This window comes from Pseudonaja textilis, chromosome 2 (genome assembly GCF_049901715.1).
Source record: "Pseudonaja textilis isolate UNSWEBS1 chromosome 2, rPseTex1.2, whole genome shotgun sequence".
Classification (NCBI taxonomy): domain Eukaryota; kingdom Metazoa; phylum Chordata; class Lepidosauria; order Squamata; family Elapidae; genus Pseudonaja; species Pseudonaja textilis.
This window is the reverse complement of record NC_141991.1, coordinates 257031726-257058623: the sequence shown is the minus strand read 5'-3', so window position 1 is coordinate 257058623 and position 26898 is coordinate 257031726. Positions and strand designations below refer to the sequence as shown.

The 26898-nt window shown below is 46.9% G+C and overlaps 1 protein-coding gene across 2 annotated transcripts; it reads left to right on the top strand.

Annotated features, from left to right (window-relative positions):
- Positions 1–18301: 18301 nt before the first annotated feature.
- CD72 (CD72 molecule) lies at positions 18302–26898 on the top strand. 2 transcript variants are annotated; one of them, XM_087927622.1, is made up of 8 exons: positions 18310–18705; positions 18780–18917; positions 21124–21201; positions 21570–21917; positions 22365–22543; positions 23161–23255; positions 25547–25684; positions 26489–26898. In XM_087927622.1, the coding sequence occupies exons 1-8, from the start codon at positions 18636–18638 to the stop codon at positions 26505–26507; spliced, it is 1065 nt and encodes a 354-aa protein (XP_087783748.1). In that variant the 5' UTR covers positions 18310–18635; the 3' UTR covers positions 26508–26898. The 2 variants fall into 2 exon arrangements, 1 of the variants encoding a protein (XP_087783748.1); XR_015742432.1 differs by lacking the exons at positions 25547–25684; positions 26489–26898 and having other exon boundaries at positions 18302–18705; positions 22365–22781; positions 23161–23260.

Below are 26898 nucleotides of genomic sequence, written 5' to 3'. Positions count from 1 at the left end.
CCTGTCATTCTCCTGGTCTGTGGGGGGGAGCAGAGGCTATTCTCAAGTGATTCCTTCCAGCTGACTCCTAAAAGGTCACCTGGTCACCTAGACGTTTGTGGTCTGGGCCCGCTCGGGGACCTGCAGATCTGCCGGCAGAGTGGCTGGGAGAAGGAGCGGATCCCGGCCTCAGCAGGAAGGAAGAGGAGGAGTGGGGGGCAGGGCAAGGGGCCAGACTGGCTGTTCCGACCGAAACGTAGCCCAGGAGGGCAGGGCTGCCCCTGGGTCAGCTAGAGGAGGTCAGGAAGGGGCTGCAGGGCTGGCCTGGTCTTCCTTAGCGGCGTTAGCCGGGGTCACCGAGGGGGCTGCCTGGCTCTGTGAAAGGGAAATTCTGGGGGTGATGTCGGATGCCGGCAGGCCATGGGGAGGCTCCTTCCTTGTTCCTTCCGCGGTTTATTCGCTTATTCGCCCGGGCGGGAATCGAGTTGCCAACCTAAGCAGGGTGGGCAGGTCCAGTGTCCTACCACGCGAGCCCCCGCAGCCCCCACCGCGGCTGGGGAGCCTCAGGCCGGTCCTGCCATATCCGGACCTGTTTTTAAACCCCTTCCTCCTGGGTGGTTTCATTTTTTATTTCTGACAAAATCTCCCTAAGTTTGTCTCCCGGTTGTTTCTTGTGATCTTAAACTTTCCTTGTTCTCCTTTACTGGGATCTGCAGCTGTACACAACTCGACAAACATTGCGCAATCTTTATGTTGGGCAGCAAATCTCCTTTATGGGCGTTGTTGCTTCTTGGCAGCCTCTTCCTCGTCTCACTTTTTCCTCCCGTCCTTCCTTCCCCCTGGTGCTGCCGTAACGTCCCTCTTCTCCCAGCAGCTCCTGCCCCCTCCACCTCCTCTCCATCTCCCGCCTGCCTGCCCATTTTTCAGGCAGGATCCATCCCGTGTCTTCCTGCAGGCACTGCCGCCTCCTCCGCTTTTCCCCATTCCAGGGTCAGCGTCTCAAGCGCAAGGGCAGCCGTGCTGTCCGGTTCCTTTCCTTCCCCAGGTGTGCATAGGAGCGGACTTCCTTGCAGCACACGGGCCCGAAGCGGCCATTTCTCCGGCAAAAGCAATGACTCCCCTCCCTCCCATCAACTCAGGAGGGATCTTCCCCAGGTGGCACTTCCCCCCCCCTCAGGATGGACACCTTCCTGGTTCTTCAGCTATCACCCACCTTTCTGCCCCCCGCCCCCCCCATCCTCCACGGATGACTCCCGAGGGCACGAAGCCGCTCCCTCCTGCCGCCGCCGGCCGGCCAGCCAGCCACTTCTCTGGGCTCCCATCGCTTGGCCAGAATCCCACAGGGTCACTGCTCGAATAGAACAGGGGTCAGACTAAAACAACGGTCCCCAACCTTCCCACCTTGCCGGCCTGGCATGTGTGTGTGTGTGAGTGTGTGAGTGGCAGGTGCACACCTGCATGCACAGCTCATTGGTGCAGGCTGTGGGCACACCTGCCCTCCACTGGTGTGAATGGAGCTTTGCGTGTGAGCGTGGGGTGATCCCGCACAAAGCCCCATTCGCACCAAAGCAGCTTTGCCTGGGAGTGCCCTCTGCTTGGGCGAGCGGAGCTTTGCACGCACTGGGCCATCACGCGGCCAGGTTTGAAACAGCCTGTGGCCTTGGGGACCCCGGACTAGAAGCGCTGCAAGGTCCCTTCCAATTCTGTTACTCTGATTTTCACGGGGATTCATAAGAATGTAGATCAGCCTCCCTCTGGCTGAAGGTCCATGAGGGTCTGTGATAGGAACAAAACATGGCGGTTTGAACTTTTATGTGCCCTGCCGTGCAAGCAGTGTGTCAGGGTTCCAAGTAATAAATCCATTGCAAGCAAGACTCCAAGGCCATTGAATCCCCCAAATTACTTGTCTTGGAAATATATTGGCACGTATCTGGCAAAAACGAACTCTGAAAAGTCCCACGGTTTTCACCATGTTAAAAGTAAAAGATTCCCCCCTTTCTCAGAACAGTCCAGGGTCCAATCGCCGTGCTGTCCGACCACCGGCTGGCATCACTCCGCCTCCTTCAGACCAGGTGTGACAATGTCCTTGGTTCCCAAGATAAAGTATGCTGTTTTGGCTACAAAAATCCCTCTCTCAAATCCTCCCTCCCTGACCCTCCCCTCCAGGGTGGCAATGCTGAAGTGGCCAAAATGGCACCGGTCAGTCCAGCTTGGCAGGTTTCACATCCTTTGTGTTGGCGGTTGGGGTTGCCCGAGACCTGGGAATGATCCCCATGGCCCTTAAAGGCCGAGAAAGGCTGGCCTGGTGAACTCGTGCTTGTTAACCCTTCCAGAACCAAACTGCTCCCTCATTTCGCAGAGAGCAAGAGGAGAGCGAGCGAGAGTCCCAAGCTCTCCGTTTTGTTCCTCACCTTTTCGTTTTGCTCTGCCTAGTCCCAGTTTGTAAGTTTGGCACCGAGTGGCGGGGAGGCAAGCCTGGGCACCGAGCCTGTGCGAAGGGCAGGAAGTGCAGCTGCAGCTCCTAGAGGGCCAGAGCGTGATGGTCCCTTCCTTGGTAGACTGCTCCTGCAAGGAAGGCTCTTCTGCACTGGCCTGGCCTTCCTGTATGTGTGTGGGGCCAGCATGGAAGGCGGGAAGGTCTTTGTGCCCTGAACACAGCTCAGTGGGAGGACAGGGGAGCTGGAGGTAGAGGTTGTGGAGGGGGGGGGGGGGATTCTGCCAATGCCACCCTGCTTGCAACGAAGGACTGGCCGGAAGCAGCCCCCCCCCCCACCTCGTCCATTCTCTCCCTGCTCACTTGTTCACTGGGCAGCAGCCAATCCTGGGGCTGAGCTTGGGGGTTTCCACAGGGCATCCTCAGGCAGGATGACGGTCTCTGTTACTGTAACCACAGCAACCAACCCATCTCCATGGCAACCCGGCATCTTGCTCTGCAGCTGTGCAGCTTGCAGAGCGCCTGCTCTTTGGCACCACATACGCAGCAGCCCTGCGAGCTGGGTGGCCAAAACTAGAGGCTGGCTGCCACCCGGCACATCTGGAGCGATTTTCGTGAGCGGAACCTGGTTGTCCTGGCCAGCGATTCCCTTGCAGCACCGTTTGTACTTGCAGAGCTGCTCCAGGGATGTAACAGTAACAGTAATAGAGATGGGAGGGACCTTAGAGATCACCTAGTCCAACCCCTTGCTCTCGTAGGAGACCTATACTACTTCTGATAGATAGCTGTCCAGTTTCTTCTTAAAAGCCTTCAGTGTTGGAGCAACCATGTTGAGGTAATTCCCCGTTAGGAGAATGAGCACACACAGGGAGACGTATTGAGAGTGGTGAGGAATAACACACAACCAGGACACAGATACACTGTATAGTAAAATGTAGGTTTTTACTTCCGGTAAACAGTTAAGCAAAGTCCGAACACAGTCCAAGTCATACACAGTTATAGCAGTCAGTTTTCAGTCCAGGGATAATCCAAAAACAAAGTCCAGTATCACAAACAGTTCAATAACAGACTTACATCAAATCCAAGAAGAACTATGATCAGCAACAGTCAATAGGGAAATGCAGGAATGGTAACACTCTCAACAACGGGAGGACAGAACAACCCAGTTTTCTGGCTCCATCTTATGGCCGTTTGAGGAACCACACCCAATTACAATTTTAGCATTCCCTTAAAGACAGGATTAAAATGTCTATTCTGGTTTATATATTTTCCAACCCGAAAGTTAAGTGACTTACATTCCTAACCACCCACAATTTCCGATGGCCATTTGGCTAATTGTCCCCACTGTCAGGACGTTGCTCCTTGGTTCTAGGTTGCTTCTCTCCTTGATTACGTTCCATCCATTGCTTCCTGTCCTGCCTTCTGGAGCTTTGGAAACTAAGATGCCCACTCTTCCTCAGGCTAGCAGCCTTTCAAGTATTGGAAGACTCGGACCTCACCAGGAAGCCATGGGCACCCCAGTTTGAAAGGGACTGTAACAAATGGAAGCATCTTCAGAGAAGGAACAGTAGCAAGAGGGTGAAGGTGTTAGATTCTTTTAGTAAAAGATGCTTCCTGTGCTAAAAGAATACAAAAACGGTTCCCCTCAACCCAGCCCTCCCCCCTCCCATGACCAGGTGGTCTTCAGCCAATGAAGAGTGTTAGTTATTGGGGACAAACCCCCCAAAAAACAGAATGTGCAGCAGCAGTCAAGCCAGGCAGCCAAATGAGAGAGGAAGGGCCCTAGAGTTTACACACACTGATGACAAACACTGTTTTGTAGTTTAAATAGTTGTTTAATCCTATTAGAGTTTAAACATTGTCAATCAGTCCATATGTCATTCACAAATATATCCATTCAGTAACTTAGTCCATTTACTAGTCAGTTCTATATCCTTATCTGCTTGTAAAGATATCTTCTCCTTTGATACCTTTCCTTTTGAAGACAACGCTGAGTATTCACAGGATATCAGCACATCAATGAAATAGTCCTTTCGTTCAGGTATTCAAACAGTTGTAGCAAACAGTAGCAAACAAACAGTAGAGAGAGTTACATTTCTCTTACTGCCTTTTATTGCCGTTTGTAACCGCACCCTTAATTAGTTAATTACAAGCAGTTTGGTGCTTAAAGCTACAAGTTACAAACACCCAAACCTTGGTTTATATATTTATTCACCCAAACTTAGTTGGTGTATCAATGTTATACCCAACATTCTCCCCTTTTGGGTGATATAAATATATAATACCCTTACAATCTAAAACCATACTTTACACAACTCTCTTGGTGCTTAATGGCACCTTGGGCTTTAGTAAAGTTATCAGCTATATTGTCCTCCGACATGCAGTACTCCAACTGTATCATTTTACTCTTTACAGATTGTCTGACGTTTAAGTACCTTAAATCTGTATGTTTGCTCCTAGTTTTTACTGCAATATTTGTGGCCATTTGAATTGCTGCCTGATTATCTTCATGTACTATTATAGGATAATTTACAGTTAATCCCATGTCATTCATCATCTGCTTATACATGATTAATTCAGTACATAATAACGACAAACAGGAGAATTCTGCTTCCATAGTAGACAAACTTATATGCTGTTGTCTTATTGACTTCCAACCTATTAATGTCACCCAGCATTATGGCTGTTCCCGAAGTCGACTTTCTTGTGTCTCTTTCTGATGCAAAACTAGCATCTGCATAAGCACTCAGTATTAGATCACCTTTTGGTTCTAGATACAGTGCATGGTGTAATGTTCCTTTAAGATACCTTAAAATTCTCTTTAATGCTTTCCAATGACATTGAAGTGGATCATTATTATGTCGTGCCAGTTGATTAACACCATAAGCAATATCTGGCCTTGACCAATTGCTAATGTATGATAAGCTACCAATCAAAGATTGATATATTACCTTATCAAACTTGAGACTTTGAGTATCCATTTTGCAAATATCCTGACTCATTGGAGTCTTTGCAATCTTACAAAGTTCCATCTTATAATCTATTAGCAATTTAGATATCTTATCCTCCTGAGATATCTTAAAACCTTTCTGTGTTTTCAGTATATTCAAACCTAGATATTTCTTTATCTCCCTAATTGCTTGATTTTTATTTTCTTAGCTAATGATGCTATTATTTTATTGGCTTCATCATTAGTTTCTGTAATCAAAGCAATATCATCTGTGAATAATAGTAATAATGATATTTTCCCATTTGTCTCCCTTTTAAATAGACATGGATCGGCTAAACCGGCTTTAAACCCTATATTGTTTAGTTCCTTTACAATATACTGGTTCCATTCATAGCCTGATTGTTTAAGACCATAGAGGCTCTTTTTAACAACCAATAATCATTATTATTTTCACCTTTAAATCCAATAGGTTTTTTCATGTATACAGTATGTCTTAGTGGAACGTGCAAGTAAGCAGTTTCTACATCTAGATGGTTGACTATATATTTCTTGCTGCCCACACTAAAGCTGCCCTTAATGTTGCTGCTTTAAGGCTGAGTGCAAATACCTCATCATAGTCATTGGCATTTTGTCTAAAACCTTGGGCTACTAATCGTGCCTTATGGATTATATTACCATCTTTTTCAGTTTTATCTTAAAAATCCATTTGCAGCCAATGGGTTTTATATCAACAGGTAATCTCGCATTTTCATATACTTTCATATCCTTTAAGGATTTTAATTCCTTATTCATTGCTGCATACCAACTTTCCTTGTCTTTAGTAGGATACATGTTTATTTCATCTACAGTATATGGAACTTTATTAATCTGGCACACTGCGTTAGCCTGGTATCTATCAGGCGGTCTAGATATTCGTGTAGTTCTTCTGGGAATTGCTGGGCTTGTATGAGGACTTTTTGAATTACTACCTGTTCATGTTCCTCAGCTTGCTCAGCTATTGGTACTATTTCTTCCTTTATGGGCTCTATCTCTGCCTGTATTTGTCTCTTTACTTTATTCTTAAAGTTACAGGGATAATTAATGGGATTTCTATAGGATTCAATAATTACTTCTTTATTGTTATCCTGTTATAACTTATCCCATCCTACGTGCTCTAGAAATTGGGCATTGGCACTACATAACACCTTAGATGTGCCTTTCTCCCAAAATCTATATGCCCTATGGTTTGCTTGATAACCAACGAAGAATAATTGTTTAGCTCTGTGTTGCCCTTTACGCCTGAGTTGTGTAGGGATATGCACCCATGCTGGTGCACCAAATGGGTGCAGGTAACTCAGATCAGGCTTCCTGCCATGCCACATGGTGAATGGTATTTCACCAGTAGTTGTGTTAACAACGTTGTTCAATATGTTATTAGCACACATTGTGGCCTCCCCCACAAAGAATCAGGTAATCCAGAATCAGTTAACATTGTTCTAACCATTGCCTGTAGTGTTTGGCCTCTTCTCTCAATAAATGCGTTGTGTTGTGGTCTGTATGGTGCAGATTTCTTGTGCTCTATTCCAGCTACCTTTAATCTATTCTGGAATTTGCTGTTAACAAATTCCGTTACCATTATCTGTCACCAGGGTTATCAGTTGCTGTTTAGTCTTTCTTTCTGCAAATTTTAACCAGTTGAAGAAATGTTGATATGTTTCAGTTTTGCTTTTCATTAGGTAGCAAAACCCATATCTAGAATAATGGTCCATAATGCTCAGTATATATCGAGCACCCCCATACTGGGTTTCTTTGGACCTATAATGTCTGCAAATACTACTTCTAAAGGTTCTTTAGTTTTGAAACCATTTAGCCTATTTGCAGGCAATATTTTACTCTTATCTTCACAGCAGACATTACAACGCAAATATTTATCACAAGGTTTTAACCTTATTCCATCAGATAACTCTACTGTACGTTTTAGCATTTTAAAATTTACACGCCCCAAACGCCTATGCAATAAATGGATACATTCATTATGAGGCTTTATATTGTTAAATACAGTCTGTGCCTCCCCTTTCTTACTATCATGTAATACATACAATGTTCCATTTAAAGCTGCAGTTACCCTTTTGTTATCTTTCTCAATTATGCAATTATTATCCTTAAATGTAATTACATAACCTAGTTTGTCTAATACCCTTACAGAAAGCAAGTTCACCTTTAACTGTGGTACATACAACATTTTTATATCCTGGTTTAAGCATGGACAGTATGCAATACCTTCTCCTTGGCCTTGAGGTTCCAGCCATTAGCAAGTGATATATGTTGAGAGCTTGTAGACAGTTTTATAAATTTTGTCTTATCTCTCGTGATGCAGTGGGATGCACCACTGTCCACCACCCATAAATCATTCTTCACATCACAGTTGCTAAACGTGGCTAGTTCAAAAGATTTCTTTGGCTTTTTACATTCTGGCTTTTTCTTTTCTGCAGAATCTTGCCAAATGTCCTCTGCCTCCACAATTAAAACACTTTTTAATTGTGTATGCCGTCGAAGATAAATTCTCTTCTTCCGGTGCTTTAATTTACTTAGTTGGTTTCTTTCAAGCTTTGAAGATAATTTCTCTTCTTTATTAGGTTTATCTTCTCTCAGCTGGTCACGTTCACACCTTCTTCTGGCTTCTTCTAATAGCCTGCCGGTAATCTCGGTTAATGATAAACTATCTTTTGGCAATACTTCTAAAGCAGTCACATAATCATCATAGCTTTGATCTAATGAAGACAGTATGATGTATACTTGTTGCAACTCATTAAATGTAAGCTCTTTTCTTGTAATTCCTGAAAAATGCTCTTCATACAATTTAAATGAGTTAACATGTTTCCATTCTTCTGAAGATGTGTTCGAAATAGTTTGCGTGTAAGATATATATGAGCTCCTACACTGTCCCGAACATATATCTTCCTGAGGTTCTCCAGCAGTTTGCAGCATTTTCCTCTCCACGGATATGGATAAGTTGCTGGTCTGAGAGAGTCAGTCCTATGATGCATAAAGCCTGCTCATTCTTTCGTTTATAGTCTTGTATCTTTTTGTCATCCTCTTCAACATTAGGATCTAAGTTAGTCACATCTGGTGGGTTTGTTATTATGTCCCACAAACCTTCTCTTCGTAGAAGTAAACTACATTTCATTGACCATGAAACATAGTTCGTTCCATCTAGTCTGGATATCATGGACAGATTTGGCAAATTTACTTGTGCCATTGCTCTTCAGATATGTAACTATTTAAAAACTACTGAAAAAAAAAACAGTTTGTTTTTACAGTAATGTGCAACTCACACCAACTCTCACTGCTATATCCTCGTTAGTTAGACTGTGCGCACTGGGCCCATAACCAATGTTAGTTATTGGGGACAAACCCCCAAAAAAACAGAATGTGCAGCAGCAGTCAAGCCAGGCAGCCAAATGAGAGAGGAAGGGCCCTAGAGTTTACACACACTGATGACAAACACTGTTTTGTAGTTTAAATAGTTGTTTAATCCTATTAGAGTTTAAACATTGTCAATCAGTCCATATGTCATTCACAAATATATCCATTCAGTAACTTAGTCCATTTACTAGTCAGTTCTATATCCTTATCTGCTTGTAAAGATATCTTCTCCTTTGATACCTTTCCTTTTGAAGACAACGCTGAGTATTCACAGGATATCAGCACATCAATGAAATAGTCCTTTCGTTCAGGTATTCAAACAGTTGTAGCAAACAGTAGCAAACAAACAGTAGAGAGAGTTACGCTTCTCTTACTGCCTTTTATTGCCATTTGTAACCGCACCCTTAATTAGTTAATTACAAGCAGTTTGGTGCTTAAAGCTACAAGTTACAAACACCCAAACCTTGGTTTATATATTTATTCACCCAAACTTAGTTGGTGTATCAATGTTATACCCAACAAAGAGTTGCCCAGGTGCTTTGAGAACTCCAAGGTGTTTAGGGTAGCCCACATACTTTCTCAGGGGGCCTGGCCTTGAATGCTGGTACATACTGGTTCCAAGCTCCCCTGGTCTTCATCAAGCTGTCACTTCCCCGGAGAGAGGGCAGAGCTGGCGTCGCAACGATATGGCATGCGATCTCGGAGGTCTGAGATCGCAGCCAATATCTTTGTCCAAACGGATCTAAACTGTCCCGAAGAGATGGCGAAAGTGAAGAGCGCATCCTGTTGATCCCAGGGATACTGCAAAGTCCCTGGTAGATCCAGGAGAAGCTCTTCTTGCTAGCGGCAAAGAGGCAGCCGTTAAAGCTGCTGAAGTTGGGACAGCTCCGAAACGGAAGAGAGCAGGAAGAGAGAGTGTGCCGGTTTGGTGAGAACTTTTTTATTCTAAGACTTGAAAGGACACCCTAAGGAAAAGAAAGAATCTGTAAAAGTTTTGACAGAAGTTATTAAGCGGCGATTTTAAACAGAAATGTCAAAGTAAGGTGTTTTTTTTTTTCCTCATTGCTGGATTTCTATACGCGATTTTGTACTTTGGAACTGGATTGGTTCTTTTCTTATTTATACCTATCTTTTCTTCTCCTTTTTGATTTTGTAATATTTTAGGCTAGAGGCTCCCTTTAGTTACTTAGTTATTTCCCTTTTTTATATATTTTTTTCTTTTTTTGGTAATTTTTATTACGTTTGGCTTGGGAAAGGAGGGGGAAAGTGAGAGCAAAGAAACTTTGTAACACTGCCTACTAGAGGCTTGAAAATGCTTTATTTCCTGTGATCAGACGAAGCTGAGAAAGCTGAGAAAGAAAGAACTGAGACTCCTTTTCAAGGACATTGCTATGTGATAAGATAGAGGGAAGAACATGGGAGAGTGTTATTGCAGGTGCCCTTCTGGATTTCTATCAACAGCTGGAGCCTGGTGTTGAAGCTTATGAAAAGAAAAGGTGGTAAGTCTTCGGAGAAGAGAATTATAATAAGAGCCTTGGATAACTAAACCAAGTGCACTGTGCCCTTTTTATTTTATTTTTTTGAGGCTGTGCCACCCCTCCTTACCAGCTTTACTGTATTTTCTTTTTTTAAAATCTTTTTTCTTGTAATAACTACTTGCGTTTTTGGCCTGGTTGGAGTTTGTTTTTGTCTTTTTTTTTTGGAAGTCCAATTTTCACGTTCGCTTTTTATTTTAAAGGGAAAGCCTTCAAATCCTTTTCTCCTTTTTTTTTCCTGGCATTTTTTGTTTTTTCACCCACCTTTTTGGTTCATTTTTATGCACTTTTTTTATTTGAGACCTTTCAATTGGATTAAGGTGTTGAAGAACCTGAAGAATTTTTCTCCTTCTTTTGTTCTTTTTAAGTCTTTTTTTTTTAACCTAACTACTGATTGGATTAAGGTTTACAAGAACCTGAAGAAACTTTGTCTCCCCTTTTTTTTATTACTATTGGGCTTTTTTCTCTCTACCATTTTTATTTTTTACCTTGGATTATAATTGGCTACTTCACAATTGGATTAAGGTTTAGAAGAACCTGAAGATTTTGAATTGTTTAAAATGAGTAGGAAATTTACAGCTCCTGGTTCTTCAACTTCTACTTCTGCCTCCCCACCATCTGGAGGACAACGTTCAATACAGACAATGTTAAAGCAAGAAAAAGAACAAGAAAAAGTGACTCTGCAGATGATTATGCAAGGAATCCAAGATATTAAAACAAGATCAGAGACTACTGAAAAGAGAACAGAGAACATCGAACAAAGAACAGAGAATATTGAACAAAGAACAGAGAACATCGAACAAAGAACAGGGAAAACTGATGAAAAAGTGGAGAACGTTCAACAAATGATGTCGAAGTATGATGAGAGATTCCAAAAAATTGAAGAAGAAGATAAACAAAGATACAAGAATATTGGAGATATTGATAACAGATTAACTGTGGTTGAACAAGAAAAAAGTGGTATGTTGAGATGGGAGATGGACAGATCAGAATTTTATCTTAGATTTCAAAACATAGAGGAAGAAAAAGGACAAAATCTAGCTGAGATAATGATAGAAATATTGGCTGAAGCTTTGGAAATAACTGAAGAGAAGATGATGGATGGAATAGATGAGGTATATCGAGTTTTTACAAGATATGCACTGAGAAATAGCCTACCAAGAGAAGTTCATATTAGATTCACAAAGAAAGCCATTAAAACGCAAATATTGCAAGTGGCAAGAGAGAAAACGTTGAAATACAAAGGCAAGGAGATTGTGGTCTTAAAACAAATACCCAGAAGAGTGAGAGAGATGAGAAGAGAATATCGATTCCTGACTAAAATGTTACTGAAAAAAGAGGTGAATTATAGATGGCTGATCCCAGAAGGGTTAATGTTCACATGGCAAGAACAGAGACATAGAATTGACTCAATTGAGAAAGTGGAATTATTTTATACAGAATTTTTTGGAAGGAAAGAGGAAGAGGCAGAAAAAGAGATCTCACTAATTGAATTCCAAGAGGATCAAATGGGGACTGAAAAAGAAGAAGGCGCAGTAGGTGGAAAGGTGGAAACCAAAGAACAACGTGAACCAAGATCTACGAGAGCTGCTAAACCCAACTATAAAATATAACCATGGAAGAGAAAAAAATTGATTACAATTAATATAAATGGACTTAATTCAGCCGTTAAAAGAAGGAAAATTTTTCATAAATTAGAGAAATTAAAATTTGATATAATTTGTCTACAAGAAGTACATATTAAAAAACAGTATGAACAATTGTTGGTACAGCCAAAATTAGGGAAAATATTTACTTCCTTGACCCAATGTAAGAAAAAAAGGAGTGGTTTTATATATTAAAGAGACCACCCCAGCAAAATTGATCTATACTGATGAAGATGGAAGAGTATTAATGGTGGAAATAATGGACAATAATATGAAAACACTCCTGATTGCAATTTATGCTCTGAATGATAAACAAGAAGAATTTTACAAAAAATTACATATGAAAATAATTGAACTAGACTATGCTAATATAGTTATGATGGGAGATTTTAATGGAATTGTAAACAATAAATTGGACTATACAGCAACAACAACAAAGCAAAACAGAAAGACTCTCCCAAAATCCTTTTTTAAAATGGTTGATGAATTAAATTTAAAAGATACATGGAGAGAAAGAAATGCTAAAACTAAACCTTCTATTCAAATAGACATTTATCATGGTCCAGAATAGATATGATATGGATGTCAACAGAATTAATATCTAATATTCAAGAAATACATATTGAAACAAGTACTTGGGCAGACCACAATCCGATGACAATTAAATGGAAAGGACAAAAAAGAAGCTCGAGATGGACATTAAATAATACTATTTTAAAGGAAAAAGACTTTACACAGCGAATGGAGAAAGAATTGGCCTTTATCTTTAGAGAAAATAAAAAAGAAGATACATCAATTCAGAATGTATGGGATACAATGAAGGCATATGCTAGAGGCTTGATAATAGATTATACAAGGAAAAGGAATACTAGGAAAAGGCTAGCCACTAAGGTTCTAGAGGATGAGCATAAAAGACTTGAAAAAGAGCTACAGGAAACGCCACAGAAAAAGGACATCAAGCTAAAAATGGATATAATTAAACACAAAATGGGTCAAATAGAGAAAGAAGAATTAGCACAGAAAACTAGAGGTGCTAAACAGAACTACTTTGAAGACGCAAACAAACCAGGTAGATGGTTAGCATATAAATTGAGAAAAGAGAAAGAATCAAGGAAAATATTGCAGTTAATAGATGATCAAGGCCAAGTTTGCATGGCAGCAAAGAGAAGAAGGAAATCATTCGAGATTTTTATGGGAAATTATATAAGCAAGAGAATATTGATGAGGAAAGAGTTAAGCAGTATTTACAGAATGCTAATTAACCTAAGATACCTAAAGAGACTGAAAAAATGTTAGAAAGCAATATAACTATGATGGAGTTAACTGAAGCACTTAAGAAGCAAAATAAAAAGCTGCCGCTTCCCCCTCCCTCTTTACCAGCACAATTAATACAGTTTTGAAGCAGCCTGGAAGGTCCAAAACAAAATATGCATTTACCAGAAATCCTCTGACTGCCCCCGCCCCCTTACCTTGCTTCTTATTTCAGAAATATTGTGCAAAACCACGAAATTGCTGGATTGCTGAACTGGAAGTAAGCATGTTTCAGTGAATAAGGACGGGTCTGGAAAATAACAGAAATGTACTTCTCCTTTTTGGTATAGTTTAACATAAGAAACGCCCCGGGCTAGGCTGAGGTTATGCCATGTATGAAAGTGACGCCTCAGGAAGAGCCGGGGGTTCAGAACTTGCCATTCTAATGCTCTGAACCTTGTGCACAAATAAACCTGTATTCTCCAACCTTTTGTGGTCTTGTGATTGCTGGTTATTTCCCCCGTGCTTCCTCCCCCGCTGAGCCTTTGATGGCAGGATGCCAGCGGGGTGCCAACCTGAAGATGTCAGACCTGACTGAAGGCTTGGAAACCAAGTCCAGCATGGAACCGTTCATGGATCAGCACTGGCCCAGGCAGAGGCTGGGCTGGCAAACGGCATCCAGGAGGCGGCTGGCATTTAGGAGACTTACCTGCAGGTACCTGGTTGGAGGGAGGGTCTTGTGAAAATGGGGCTCTGTGGACAAAGCAGGAAAACGCCCCCCGCCTTGTCTATCATCCTCCCTGCTGCAGAGCCTCTTCCCGAATGGCTGCCGGGCCTCATTGTGGCTTTGGCCCTGGAGCTGATGGAGCCTTTGTCTTCCCTGCCGGCTCAGGCGGTCCTGGCAACCCTGACAGCCGTGGACCGTCCCAGGACCCCCAGCCCCTCCTCGGTCTTCTTGCCTTTCTTCTCTTTTCGTGGCAATTTCCTTTTGAGAAGTTTATTTTATTTATTTATTTATTTGATTTGTCAATTGTTTACAAGATAATAAGTATAAGTGTATATATAGTTATGAATACATGAAATGGGTACATATAAGAAAAATAAAAGAAACAATAGGACAGGGACAGTAGGCACGTTGGTGCGCTTATGTACGCCCCCTAGAGACCTCTTAGGAAAGGGGTGAGGCCAATAGTAGACAGTCTAAGGTTAAAGTTTTTGGGGTTTGGGGAAGAAACCACAGAGTCAGGTAGAGTATTCCAGACACTGACCACTCTGTGGCTGAATTTGTATTTCCTGCAATCAAGTTTGGTACGGTTTACCTTGAGTTTGTATCGATAGTTTGCTCTTGTGTTGTTATGGTTGAAACTGAAATGTTCATTGACAGGTAGGACATTGCAATGTATGATTTTATATACTATGCTTAGATCGGACCGAAGGCGGCGTAGTTCTAGGTTGTCTAGGTCTAGAAATTTGAGTCTGGTGGCATAAGGTATTCTACAATGAGTCGAGGAGTGGAGAACTCTTCTTGTGAAATATTTCTGGACTTTCTCAACTGTGCTAATATCAGCTACGTAATGTGGGTTCCAGACTGATGAGCTGTATTCAAGTATTGGTCTAGCAAATGTTTTGTATGCTCTAGTTAGTAGTGTGATATTACCAGAGAAAAAGCTACGTAGGATTAGGTTAACAACTCTTAATGCCTTTTTGGCTATGTAGTTACAGTGGGCTCTAGCACTTAGATAATTAGAGATGAGAACTCCAAGGTCCTTGACAGAGTTTGGATCATCAACAAGGTCTTGACTATTCAGCTTGTATTTTATTTTCTGATTTTTTTTGCCAATATGTAAGACAGAACATTTATTTGTTGAGATTTGAAGTTGCCATTTGTTTGACCATTCTGATACATAGTCAAGATCTTTTTGAAGGGCAGCAGCATTTTCTGTGGTATTGAACAGCTTTACATCATCAGCAAAGAGAACGCAGTTGCTCTTAATATGATCACAGAGGTCATTTATGTAGAGTATGAAGAGAGTTGGTCCTAGAACACTGCCTTGGGGGACACCACTATTGACAGGTACAGAATTTGATAGGACACTTCCCAATTTTGACCATTTGTTGTCTGATTGACAGGAATGCTTCTATCCAGTTATGCAGGTGTCCAGAGATACCATAAGATTTTAGTTTTAATAGTAGTTATTCGTGTGCCACTGAATCAAAGGCTTTACAGAAATCTATGTAGATTGTGTGTATTGTTTTGCCCTGATCGAGTTGTGTAGTCCATATGTTTTTGCAGCATAAGAGCTGAAGATTACAGGATAGTTTTTTTCTGAAACCAAATTGTTTATTGGAGAGTAGGTTGTTTGTCTCTAAGTGGAGGATGATGGATTGGTTAATAATTGATTCCATGACTTTACAGGTGACGCAGCATAAGGAGATTGGTCTGTAATTTTTAACTAGGCTGGGGTCTCCCTTTTTGAAGATAGCGATGATCGTGGCTTGCGATCATAGGTTTGGCAAGGAGCTGGTCTTGATTTTTCAAAGATTATGCTTAGAGGTTTGGCTATGGCAGTGGATAGCATTTTTAAGAAGTAGGCACATATTCCATCTGGTCCAATAGATAGAGATGGTTTTAGATTGCATGGTGCTTTTTCAACATTGTCTTCTGTAAAATTGATATGTATTAGATCATTGTAGTTATCTGTGGTTCGGCTAGGAAATACTGGGCATGATCCATTGCTGTTTACAAATACTGAGCCAAAAAATGTGTTAAAGATGTTGGCTTTAATGGTGTCGTCGTTGCAGTCTTTACCATTAGGTCCTATCAGGGGTGGGATGGACCTTGAGTCTTTTAGTTTGTTGCTTACAAAAATGTAAAAAGCGGGGGTGGGGGATTGGTGCATAGAAGGTTTTCATCTTGTTTAATGTGATAATTGGTGCATTCAGTCTTTATCTGGTGGCATACATTTTTGTATCGGCTTTTGAAATTGGCAACGTGACCAGATTTGTTTTTCCGCCAGAGTGATCTCTTTTTGGATTGAAGTTTCCTTATTGTTATGGGTAATAATCTGTATCTTTGTTTTGTTTTGGGAGTTGTTGTTGGTACATATAATTTGATGACTCTTTTGACTTCAAGTAAAAATATGTTGTAATGGTCTTCAACAGTATTGCATCCAGTGAATAGAGATTGCCAATCAAGGGATGAGAGATCGTTGTCTATAAGACCATAGTTGCCTTTTTTGAAGTTATAATTGGGGATTATGTCATTGTGATGATTTTTGTGTGGACGTATGTTGAGACAAAAGTCAATCATATTGTGGTCACTGCTGGAAAAGGGTTCTTTAGTCTGTATTCCGTAAATTAAATTCAAACTATTGCAAAAGATGATATCGAGGGAGTTGTTTAGTCTAGTGTTGTTGGTTACTAGTTGTTCCAGTCCCAGATTTGTAACAGAAGGTTGCATGTATGGGTTCAGTTGTACCTTCATTTAGGGTCCAATCAATATGAGGTAGATTGAAGTCACCAAGAAAGATAAAAGCGTGTGGGCAGGATGCTGCCCATGTTAGTAGTGTATTTAGCTTGTTTACATGTTCGATGTCATAATCAGGTGCTCTGTAACATAGTAAGAATCGAATTGTGATATTTAAGGATAGTTCACAGATAATGGTCTCAGGAAGAGCAAGCTCCTGGGTAACTTGGATACTTTTGGGATGTAGGGACTTTTTATAGAAGATAGCAACACCACCTCCTCTACGAATTTCACGATCTGATCGGTAAACATGATAGTCTCTTACTGTGGTAATGGAGTCAGGGAGAGATGCATTGAGCCATGTTTCACAGACAAATATAATGTCGAATTTACCATATTTAGTAGGAGGAAAAATTCAGGTATTTTATTCGTGAGACTTCTTGCATTGAGTAGCTTGCATTTAAGGCCAGCAGTAGTTGGAATTGAGGTAGTTAGAGGCGTGCATGCCTAGTCTTGGGGGATGGTGGATTGGTTGAGGTAGGGTTGTGGTTGAAGGTTAAAGCTGAGTTGTGGGTTGTGTGACTTACTTTTTTTTTTTTTTTTGCTGAGCCGGGGCTTCTGAAATCGCACAGCCACCCGCAGGACAGCCACATCCTCTCTTAGCGGGTCACCTTCAGTTTTGTTCTCTAATTAACACCAAGCACGTTCCATCTGGGGCAGAGAAGGCTGGTTGTTTCTCTAGTCTGAGCCGCACTGCCGGTGCAGTTGGAGGGTTCCTTCTGAGGTGTGTGTGTGTGGGGGGTCCTTCTTCTGTGTGGGGGACCCTCTGAGGATGCCTTCCTTTTCAGAGAGCAAACAAGGCAAGGCTGAGCACTCTCCCCTGCCTTATTCAGCCCGGGTGCAGAATGGAGATTGAGGGGAGCTGGATTGGAGCAAGGTTAGCGTGATTTAAAACTGCAGCAAGGGAGATCACTAACCTGCCCAGTGCTGTCATTTTGATGGCCGAAGCCATGAAGGGATCAGCAAACTCTGCATGGAGTAGAATAAAAACGGGACCGAGACACGACATACGGCAACAGCCTTAGGACTGACTGGGAAGACACTGCAGGGGGGATTGTGAAGGAAGGAAGCAGCCAAGGAACCTGCTGCAGACGAAAACCCTGAAGGGCCCGGAGAAGATTCCCAGCTATCATGATCGCCTCTCCTACAAACGTCAGGATGGTGCCTGGGAAACAAAGGGATCAGGATAGCGCCAATGATGGTATTCCCTGGGACCCTGGATGGAAGCACAAGTTGGACTTTGAAGAAGCAGGAGAGGAGAAGCACGGGGACCTTTGAACTTTGGCCTCGGAGAAGATTTCGGAGAATATGGTGGACAGCCCAGGAAACAAATGGATCCTGGAACAAATCAACCCGGGTTCTGATCTGAGGCACAAATATTCAGGCTTAAATTGTCATAGTTGAGACCCATTTTGCAAAGACCCAGCTCTCCGGGGGCTCGGAGGCTGGGAAAGATGGGGGGAGGAGGAGGAGGAGCGGGGCCAGAAGCCTGCGGGGCAGGAGCACCATGCGGAGGTTGGAGGACCAGGGAGGGAGGAGAGTGGTCTTGGGGCAGGTCGATGGGGTCACCAAGAGCGGATGATGGCGCAGCAGAACCAAGCAATTCCCCTCCCAGAGCCTCTGGCTCCCCCACCCTGGAGGCAGCAGAGATGTGCCATTCACCGGGTGCTCCTGTCTCGCTGGGCCGGGAAAGTCCGCAGAGGCAGCCGGCTCAGTCCCTGGAGACGGAGCTTTGGGGCGGCCCAGAGGGCCAGAGCTGTGGGGAATTGGGGCTGGGCTTGGCCGGCTGCTCCCCACCCACCAGAGCTACTTCTGCTTTCTGCCACCCCAGGAGAGCACTGAGTAGATTCTGCCCACCGGCTGCAGTTCCCTTTTCTCTGCTGCTCCGGGCCGTCCTGGGTGCAGCCTCATGGCTGGGGGCATCACCTATGCTGACCTGCGGTTTGCAAGGGGCCCCCCGGAGAGAAGCCCGGGGGAAGGTAGGGGCCAGCCTGGTTAGGGTCCTTCGGGTCTCCCCTCCGTCCTCTTCTTCCTGACCCCCTTTGTCTTCCAGAGCCCAACGAGGGGGAGCTCACCTATGAGAACCTCCAGGTATCCCGGGGCCTGGAGAAAGAGGGGGCAGAGTGTGGCCCCCAGAAGAGTGTCCCAGAGCTGCCGTGCTGGGCCACCTCTTGCCACTGCTGGAGGCCAGGTGAGTAGCTGTGCTCCCCCCCCCCAAGGCCCCAGGCTGCCAGAAGCCTCCCCTGCCTCCCCCTGGACAGCTGGCAGGAGGCTTCAGCTGGCACGTGCCCAGCCGGCTCCTCTCCCCAAGGCAGAGCCACTCGCTCAGTTCAGCTGAGAGACAAAGGAGCTGGGTGTTTAGACACCAGCAAGGACTGAAAGAGGCAAAGCGGGGGGGCAAGGGGAGGGGACAGGGGAAGGACAGAGACAGAGAGCTCACACACAAGGTGAAGGGAAGATTTCATTCAATAACCCACTGGGATTTTTTTCCCCAAAGGAAGGATCCTAATGTTAAGGAGAAATGGGCAAACTTTATATTCAAGCATCAATCAATCCGAATAGCACCGGAAAGGGCCTCGGACAGGTCTTCTAGTCCAGGGGTCGCCAACCTTTTGGACCTCAGGGACCACCAAACTCATAATTTTAAATCCCAGGGACACTAATATGAATTTTGACTGATGGTGGCTTGCTGGTGTTGGTTGGAGAGAGAGAGAGATCCGATCTAACCTCGGAAAACTGGCAGAGATATTCTCTCTCTCCCTCACCCCCGCCCCTCCAAGGCAGCCACATTCCTTCACTAGCCTGCTTTTCAGCTCTGTTCTTGGGGGGGGAGGGAGGGAGGGAGGGAGAGAGAGAAGAGAGAGAGGGGGGGGGGAGAGAGTATCCTACAGTCCCAAATAGAGAATGATCAATTGGTGGGAAAACAGGGTGGGGGATTTTCCCAGGGTCTCTTGTCTGCAGAAAAATCCCCCACCCCGTTTTCCTACTGATCAATCATTCTTTGCCATCTCCAGCTCCGTTCTCAGGGGGAGAGAGAGACTTTTGGCTTCATGCAAGGAAAGCAGCAGAAGTCTTTCTTTCTCTCCCCCAAACTCTGCCAGAAAGGAGTGAGTCCTTGTGGGACTTGTTGCATTGGTACAGCCTCTTGGAACAGGATCCCTTGCAGGGTCCCAAAGACTCGTTTCTGGCAGAGTTTGAGGAGAGAGAGAAAGACTTTGGCTGCTTTCCTTGCGTGCAGCCAAAAGCAGAATAAGAAAGAAGCGGAAAGAAGCAGCCCGCTGGCCAGGCCAGGTGAGTGGGGCGAGTCCACCCCCTCCCCTCACTACGTGTTGTTTGCAATGCAAGCGACGCAGCCTTGTGTTCCTGCACAGCCTGGATTGCTTTGGGGGGGACATTTCTCTGTGGACCACCAAAATTTTCTCCCTGGCCCACCGGTTGGCAACCCTGTTCCAGCAGGAGACCCTAGACCCTTTTAGAGGTGGCTGCCAGGACTCTTCTCCGGTGTTGGAGCCCCCACAGCTTCTGTTCCACTGGTTAATTGTCCCGACGGTTAGGAAACTTCTTGGACCCAGGTTGCTTCTCCCCTTGGGAGGTCTCCATCTTGCTTCTCGTCCTGCCTTCTGGCGCTTTGGAGAACAGGTGGATCCCCCCCTCCCCCCCCCCGTTTGTGGCAGCCTTTCAGGGACTGGAATACTGAATCGCTGGGCTGCCCAGAAAGAGAGAAAGTGAAAGGGACCCGGCATAACGGAGAGGCAGAGATCTTGTCAGAGATCTTTGGGGGACCAGGTGGGGAATCTGAAGGAGCGGATTCCTGGGGACCTTTTGAGCAAGGGAGGTGAGGAAAAGTCTTGGATCCCACAGGGAGGAGGAGGGGATGCTGAGACCCCCAAGCCTCACCCTTGACGGGGGGTGGGGGGGAAGAGCTCCCGTTTCTCACCTCCCGCTTCTTACGCGAATCCTTTTCAGGTGAGCACTTTGCGTGACAAAAAGACTGTTTGGGCAGCGGAAACAGAGCCGTGTTTGAACTGGGCATTATTCTGGAACCGATTTAGGTGTGCGGGGGGGGGGCAGAGACAGCAGAGGGACATGGAGAGTGATTGCAACAGAAAAGTGGGGAAAGGAGACACAAAGAAAAGTGGGGAGCAGATTTTGGAGAAGAGTTTGCAGGTTTATTATTTTGTTATTATTATTACCCCATGATCTGGACGTTGTTCCAGCTTTATTCAGCTGTGGGATAACAGCAGCAACTTTTTCAATAGCATCAGAATGAAAGCAGAAAGGAGGACACCAGGTGATCCCTCTATTCCCCATCCTGGAAGAAACAGTTTTGCCAAGGGGTGTGGGGTGTGGGCTGTGGGCTGTCATCGCACTAAGAAGAATCTGGATTTTGCTTTCAGTGACAAACCGCCCAATGCTGGGAGTCCTGGCTCTTTGCCTCTTCCTTCTGGCCACCAACATTGCGCTCGGCGTGGAGTGTGAGTAGCAGCTACTTGGTGCTCCAACTTGCACCCTGACAATCTCCAGGGAACAAGGGGGCAGGCCCCCAGGTTCTTGTGGGGGAGGGAGAAGGGGGGCCTTCTGGAGGTCTGGGGTCACCCTCTGCACTCGAGGGAGGGCCGGTCCCCACGCAGGCCATGGCTAGCCACTGCGCCTCGGCCACCCCACTATGGGAGGCTGTGCGGCAGCCTCCGCCCCTGTGCAGCGCTCCTGCTCTGGGGCCTCCAGCTCCTGCTCACCGCCGCAGAGGCCGGGGCACCACCAGGAGAGCCAGGGCTGCTGACCCCCACCTCGCAGCCCTGAATCCGGGAGAAGAGACCTTCACCGGCGCCCACTTTCCCTCCAGACTTGCAGGCCTCCCGGCAGCTCCAGGAAGCGTCTGGCGAGCACGCAGCCAAGAGCCACGTCCTGGGGGAAAGTGCCCACCGCCTGCAAGTCAGCCTGGAGGAGAGCCGGCGCCTGCTGCGCCTGACCGAGCAGGAGCTCAACTCCACCAAGCAGGAGCTCCACTCCACCAAGCAGGAGCTCAATTCCACCACGGTGGCCCTTTGGCAGAGCCGGGCGGCCGAGAACCAGACCCGGCGGCAGCTGCAGCGCCAGGAGCTCCAAGCCAACTACAGCCTGGCTCTTCTGCGGAGGGAGCAGGCGAGCCTGGAGACCAACCTCAGCCAGGCCACCTCCTGCCCGCAGATTGGTAGGTCTGGGTTCCCCTCTCCCGGCCTCTTCCAGGGGAACAGGTGCGGGGGGGGCTTCCCTGAGCCGGAGGCGGGGTCTGGGTGTGGGGTTGCTTCTCCACATTTGCCAACTTCCTGGTTGAGCTGCCCCCCCGTTGTGAGCCTGGTGTGTCTCGCTGAGCACCCGCCACCCCCTCCCCCAAGTATCGGTTCCTCCGGCTGGAGCAGGGAAAGCCGAGCGCGACCAGCTGCTTCCTCTTATAAGCCGTCGCAAACTCCGCCGCCGCCTCCTCCTCCCCCCGGGACTCCCCAGAGATGCCGCGTGTTCCCGGTGCTTCGCTGGCAGCTCCGAGCAGGGGGGCGGACTGGGGCGGGTCCCGGAGCCGCGCCGACCCTTCCCCAGCCCCCTCCCGCTCGGCGGCCGCTCGCCCAGTCCAGCCGGCTTCCCCTCCGAGCCTTCCCTCCAGGGTGCTGCCCCCGCGGGTGGACGCCGTTCCGCTGGAAGTGCCTGCTGGCGTCGAGCGAGCGGAAGACGTGGGCGCAGAGCAAGGCGCACTGCGAAGGGACGGCCTCGCGGCTGCTGGTCCTCCCGGGCTCCTGGTCGGCGGGAGAGCTCTGGAAGGCCGTGGGCGAAACCTTCACCCAGGTGAGGAGAGGCGGGGCAAAGACCCTCGGGGGGTTCCCTCCATAAGATTGGGCGCCATTAGGACAGCCCCCGCCCCCAGTCTCAACGGAGCAGCACCGACCTGGGCTTCGGTTGGACGGGCAGAGCTTTGCCTCTTCGACCCCTGTGCAATTCCAGCCTGTCGAGACCCCTCTGGATCTGGAGCCGATTTTCTCTGGGGGGGTTGGCTATTCCTGCCAGCTTAGTATATGGAAATGTGGTAAGTTCCCCTTCTATTCCCTCATTTAGGAAGATATGGAAGAGTCCTGGGCTTAAGACAGAACCTTGTGGCACCCCACTGCTTACTTCCCTCCGTGTAGACATAGTCCTGTGAAAGACTAGTCATTGAGTATGGTTGTTTAGCCAGTTGTAAATCCATCTGGTGTTGATACTGTCTATCCCACTTTTTTCTAGCTTACCAAGAAGTAGGTTGTGGTCTACTTTGTCGAATGCCTTGCTGAAGTCTAAATATATTATGTCCACAGCACTTTGCTGGTTTACTAATTTAGTCACTTTGTTGAAGAATGAAATAAGATTGGTTTGCGATGACCTGTTTTTAACCCGTGTTGACTGCTAGTTATTACTTTACTTGTTTCTAGAGGTTGAGTTCCTTGGATTCAGAGTGGTTCTGGGTCGGACTTTTGAAAAAAAACGAGGTGGGCTGGACCTGGATAGATGGTTCCTTGTACAAAGGGTGAGTGAGACTGAAGGGTCGGGGGGAGGGAGAGGGGGCAGGCAGCCCTGGCTCTCGACTTCCCCAGAGAGGGCTGAAATTTGGGAGCTGGAGGGAGGGGGGGGGGGGGAGGGGGGACCCCGGCTCTAAGGGCTTGACTGCTGGAAGGGAAGGGGTAAAGGCAGCCCCACCTGAGGGGAGGGGAGGGGGAGGGGACCCGGGAGGGGCTCCAGTCCAGGCCCCTGCCCATCGCCCTTTGGAAGACTTCGGGGCAGGGAGGCCACTTTGAGGAGAGCCCCAGCCCTAGATGGCTCCTCGGGAAGGCCTGCCTGGCCACCAGCCTTATAGAGTAACAGAATAACAAGACTTGGAAGGTCCTCTAGTCCAACCCCCCCTGCACAAGCAGGAGACCCTCGACCAGTCCAGACTGGTGGCTGTCCAATATTTTCTTAGAAGCCTGCCATTTCTGGAGGGAAGTCGTTCCACTGGTGATTTGTCCTTATTGTTAGGAAGTTTCTCCTTAATAACCAGGTTGCTTCTCTCCTTGGTGAGTTTCCACCTGTTGCTTCTTCTCCTGCCCTGGGGGGCTTTGGAGAAGAGGTTGTCCCCTCCCTGTCTGTGAGAGTCCCTCAAATATTGGAGGATGCAATCGTGTCACCCCTGGTCCTTCTCCTCACTAGAGTAGCCGTACCCAGTTCCTGCACCTGTTCATCAGCTGGCTTCTTCGGGGGATGTCTTTTTTTTTTTTAGTGGTATTGTGCTAGACTGGGCTTTTATAATCACACTTTTCAAAGTTTCCCAAGTGTCCTGGGTTGTTTTCTCCTCGTGGAGGATTCTCATGGAATTCTTCCCAAGCACTCCCTGAGTTTGTCGAAATCAGCTTCCTTCAAATCCAAGATTCTAGTCTAGCTTTGTTCTATTCCTTGTGCTTGCATAATGTTGACTTCCAATATGGCATGGTCGTGTCCCTTAAATTTCCCATAACTTCTACTCCTTCGATCATTTCATCTCTGTTCGTGAGAATTAAGTCGGCTGTGGCCCACCTATGGTTCCTTTTGGGAGACAAAGTTGTTTGCTAGGTTTGTTTGATCTTCCACTTGATGCAGAGACCCCAGTGGATGCAGGATTAAAGCCCACCCCCAACCCCCCAGGCATCCTACATACCTTAGCTAGCCAATAAGCCCCCCCCTCCCCCCCATATCCAGCTCAGTTTTGCCTTTCCTAGTCCAGGGCGCTTTACTGGCCAACTTTGCAGGGCTTATTGGCTGTGTGCATGTGTGTGTGTGTGTGTGCTGGTGTCTTATCTGCAGCTCCTGGAGGATGCAAGACTTGGCCTGTTCTATGAATTGAAACGTATTCCAACTGTTTCCTTTTTCTGTCTTTTCTTTTCTTTTGTTCGCAATGAGGACCTCGACAGCATCGGTGCCCCAGACCTCTCTGGGAGCCCGTTTGCTTCCTCCTCGTTTAACTTGTTTACTGTGTTTTTGCACATTGCTCTATTTCCCAGCTGATGGGGCGGGGTGCTCACTGGTTAAAGCCACTGAGCTTGTCAGCTGGAAAGCGGACAGCCTGGGTTCAAGACCCGAGTGCCATTTGAAGGGGTGAGCTCCCGTCCTTGCCCAGTTCCTGCCCACAGAACCGTTTGAAAGCATGGAAATGCGAATATATAAATAAGTGCCATTTCTGTGAGAAGGGAAGAACGTTCCTTGGGCCTCAGGAGTACAGCCATGCTGGCCAATGACCGTGGAAATGTCTCTGGATAATGCCGGCCCCCTCGGCCAAGGAACAGAGAGGAGCCGGACATGACTGGACAGGGCAAACTTTTGCATTTACCTTTATTTCCCAGGCGAGAGCCAGTTTGCTGCACTGGTGAAAAGCCTCAGACTGGGAACCGGGAGTTCTGTCCTGGCTTCAGCTGACCTGAAGTCAGTGGGCCCTTTCAGCACCGGGAAGGCGGGTAGGCGGGGGCAAAAGCCCCCCGGGAACTGCAGCACAGGGAGATGTCAGGAGTGACTCCAGGGCAGCACAGCCAGTGTGCAGTGCAAAGCTGGTTACGTTTTAAGAGGAACACGGGGCCCAGAGAGAGGGTTGCTGTTGCACACCTGTTAACACAAGTCCCGTGCTTGCATGGCCCAAGGATCCCCACTCGTCCCTTTGTGGTTGCTCAGCAGGGAAACACGCTTGCCACCCGCTCTGACGTGCCTTATCGCTTGGTCCACTTTGGAAATCCGGCTGCTGCCGAGTTTGTGTTTCACATTCAGTAGAGAAAGAAATCTGTGCAGATGTTCATAAGTGTCTTTTCAACATTCCAGTGAAATTCTGTATGATTACAACTACAACTCCTATGCAGCCCTGGGCAACAGAGGACTGTTCTCTTCATCTTCATGGAGGAAGTACAGATTCATCTGCGAGAGGGCAGCCAGTCCTGAGGACCCCCCACCGAATGATCGGTATGCAGCCCCCTCAGTGAAGCCAGCCACCTTCTGGGAAGGGAGGGACAAAGTGCAGGCCCCTATCCTGCATCGGGGATCCGGGAATTCTGATTCTAAGCTAAGATTGGATGTGCCCAACTTGTTTCGTTTTAACCTTAGTTGCTTTCTCACGGCTTAATGTGGCTCAGGGAACCTTGTGAACTCAGAACATAGGTTAGTTCCGTGACCAGGTTAAGCACCTAATGGCAGGTGACACAAGAACTCTGGATCTCCCCCCACCCACCCTCTGCTCAGAAGGAGACCCCCTCTCTCTCCCCCCTGAGCTCCCTCTGGGAACAATTTCTGCCCATAAGAAATTCTTCCTAATATCCAGCCAAAATCTGCTCCCTGGAAAGTGAAGCCCCAACTGTCTGTGCCTGGCTCCGGTCCCTGCCCCTTAAGCCCCCACCCCCACCCGGGCTTCCTTCTCCAGACGCTGCAAATCAGCTGCTTCCCCCACCCCCAATCTCTGCTGTTGTCTCCCCTGCCCCCATTTGCCCCAATCCTTCCTGAAATGGGGCTGCAGCACTCTGGAGCGCTTTGCCCGGTGCAGAACCAGCCGACAAGAGCAACAGCGTCTTTCGCCTTTGACCACCTGCTTCGGTCAAGGGAGCCCAGACCCATCCTTGCCCTTCTTGCTGCCGTGTCTTTGCCCTGGCTTAGGTTCAGCCTGCGATCCACCAAGACCCCAGACCCTTTTCCTTCTTCAGTCCCGCTGCCCAGAGGGGCCTCCCTCACTTCGTTTCCCTCCCAGTGACAACATTTCTGCTTTCTTCCTTCAAGGCTCTGGAGGGACCTTTGAGACGCGCTTTGGACCGCAAACAGCTGGATGCGGGAGAACAAATGGACCCTGAGCGTGTGGAGCTGCGGCTGATGCTGGCCCAGAGGCTAGGAGGAAGCCCGGGACCTTCCTCCCCCAGAACTGACCACAGGTGGACGGCAGAGGCCTCCGCAGGGGCTGCTGACCACGTTGAAATGGTGGGCATCAGCAGGGGTCAAAGTCCCAGCCCTCCTTATGTGCTCAGGAGCGTGCAAGGTGCATTGCAGTTGGGCTCATGCTCACCGTTTGGACACGTGGCTCGTGGCCCTTGTAGGTGGCCCTTTAAGAGCACCTGGGCCACATGGCAGGGAGCGGAGGCCCTTCTTGTAAGCCTCCAGTGCCTGCGAACCCAATAAATCTGTTCCGACAAGGA

Excerpts from the sequence above, each read along its gene's own strand:
- CD72 (XM_087927622.1), top strand. The coding sequence starts at position 18,636 with ATGGCTGGGGGCATCACCTATGCTGACCTGCGGTTTGCAAGGGGCCCC. Across the intron at positions 18,918-21,123 it reads TTGCCACTGCTGGAGGCCAG|TGACAAACCGCCCAATGCTG; the intron begins GTGAGTAGCTGT and ends TTTTGCTTTCAG. Across the intron at positions 23,256-25,546 it reads GATGGTTCCTTGTACAAAGG|TGAAATTCTGTATGATTACA; the intron begins GTGAGTGAGACT and ends TCAACATTCCAG.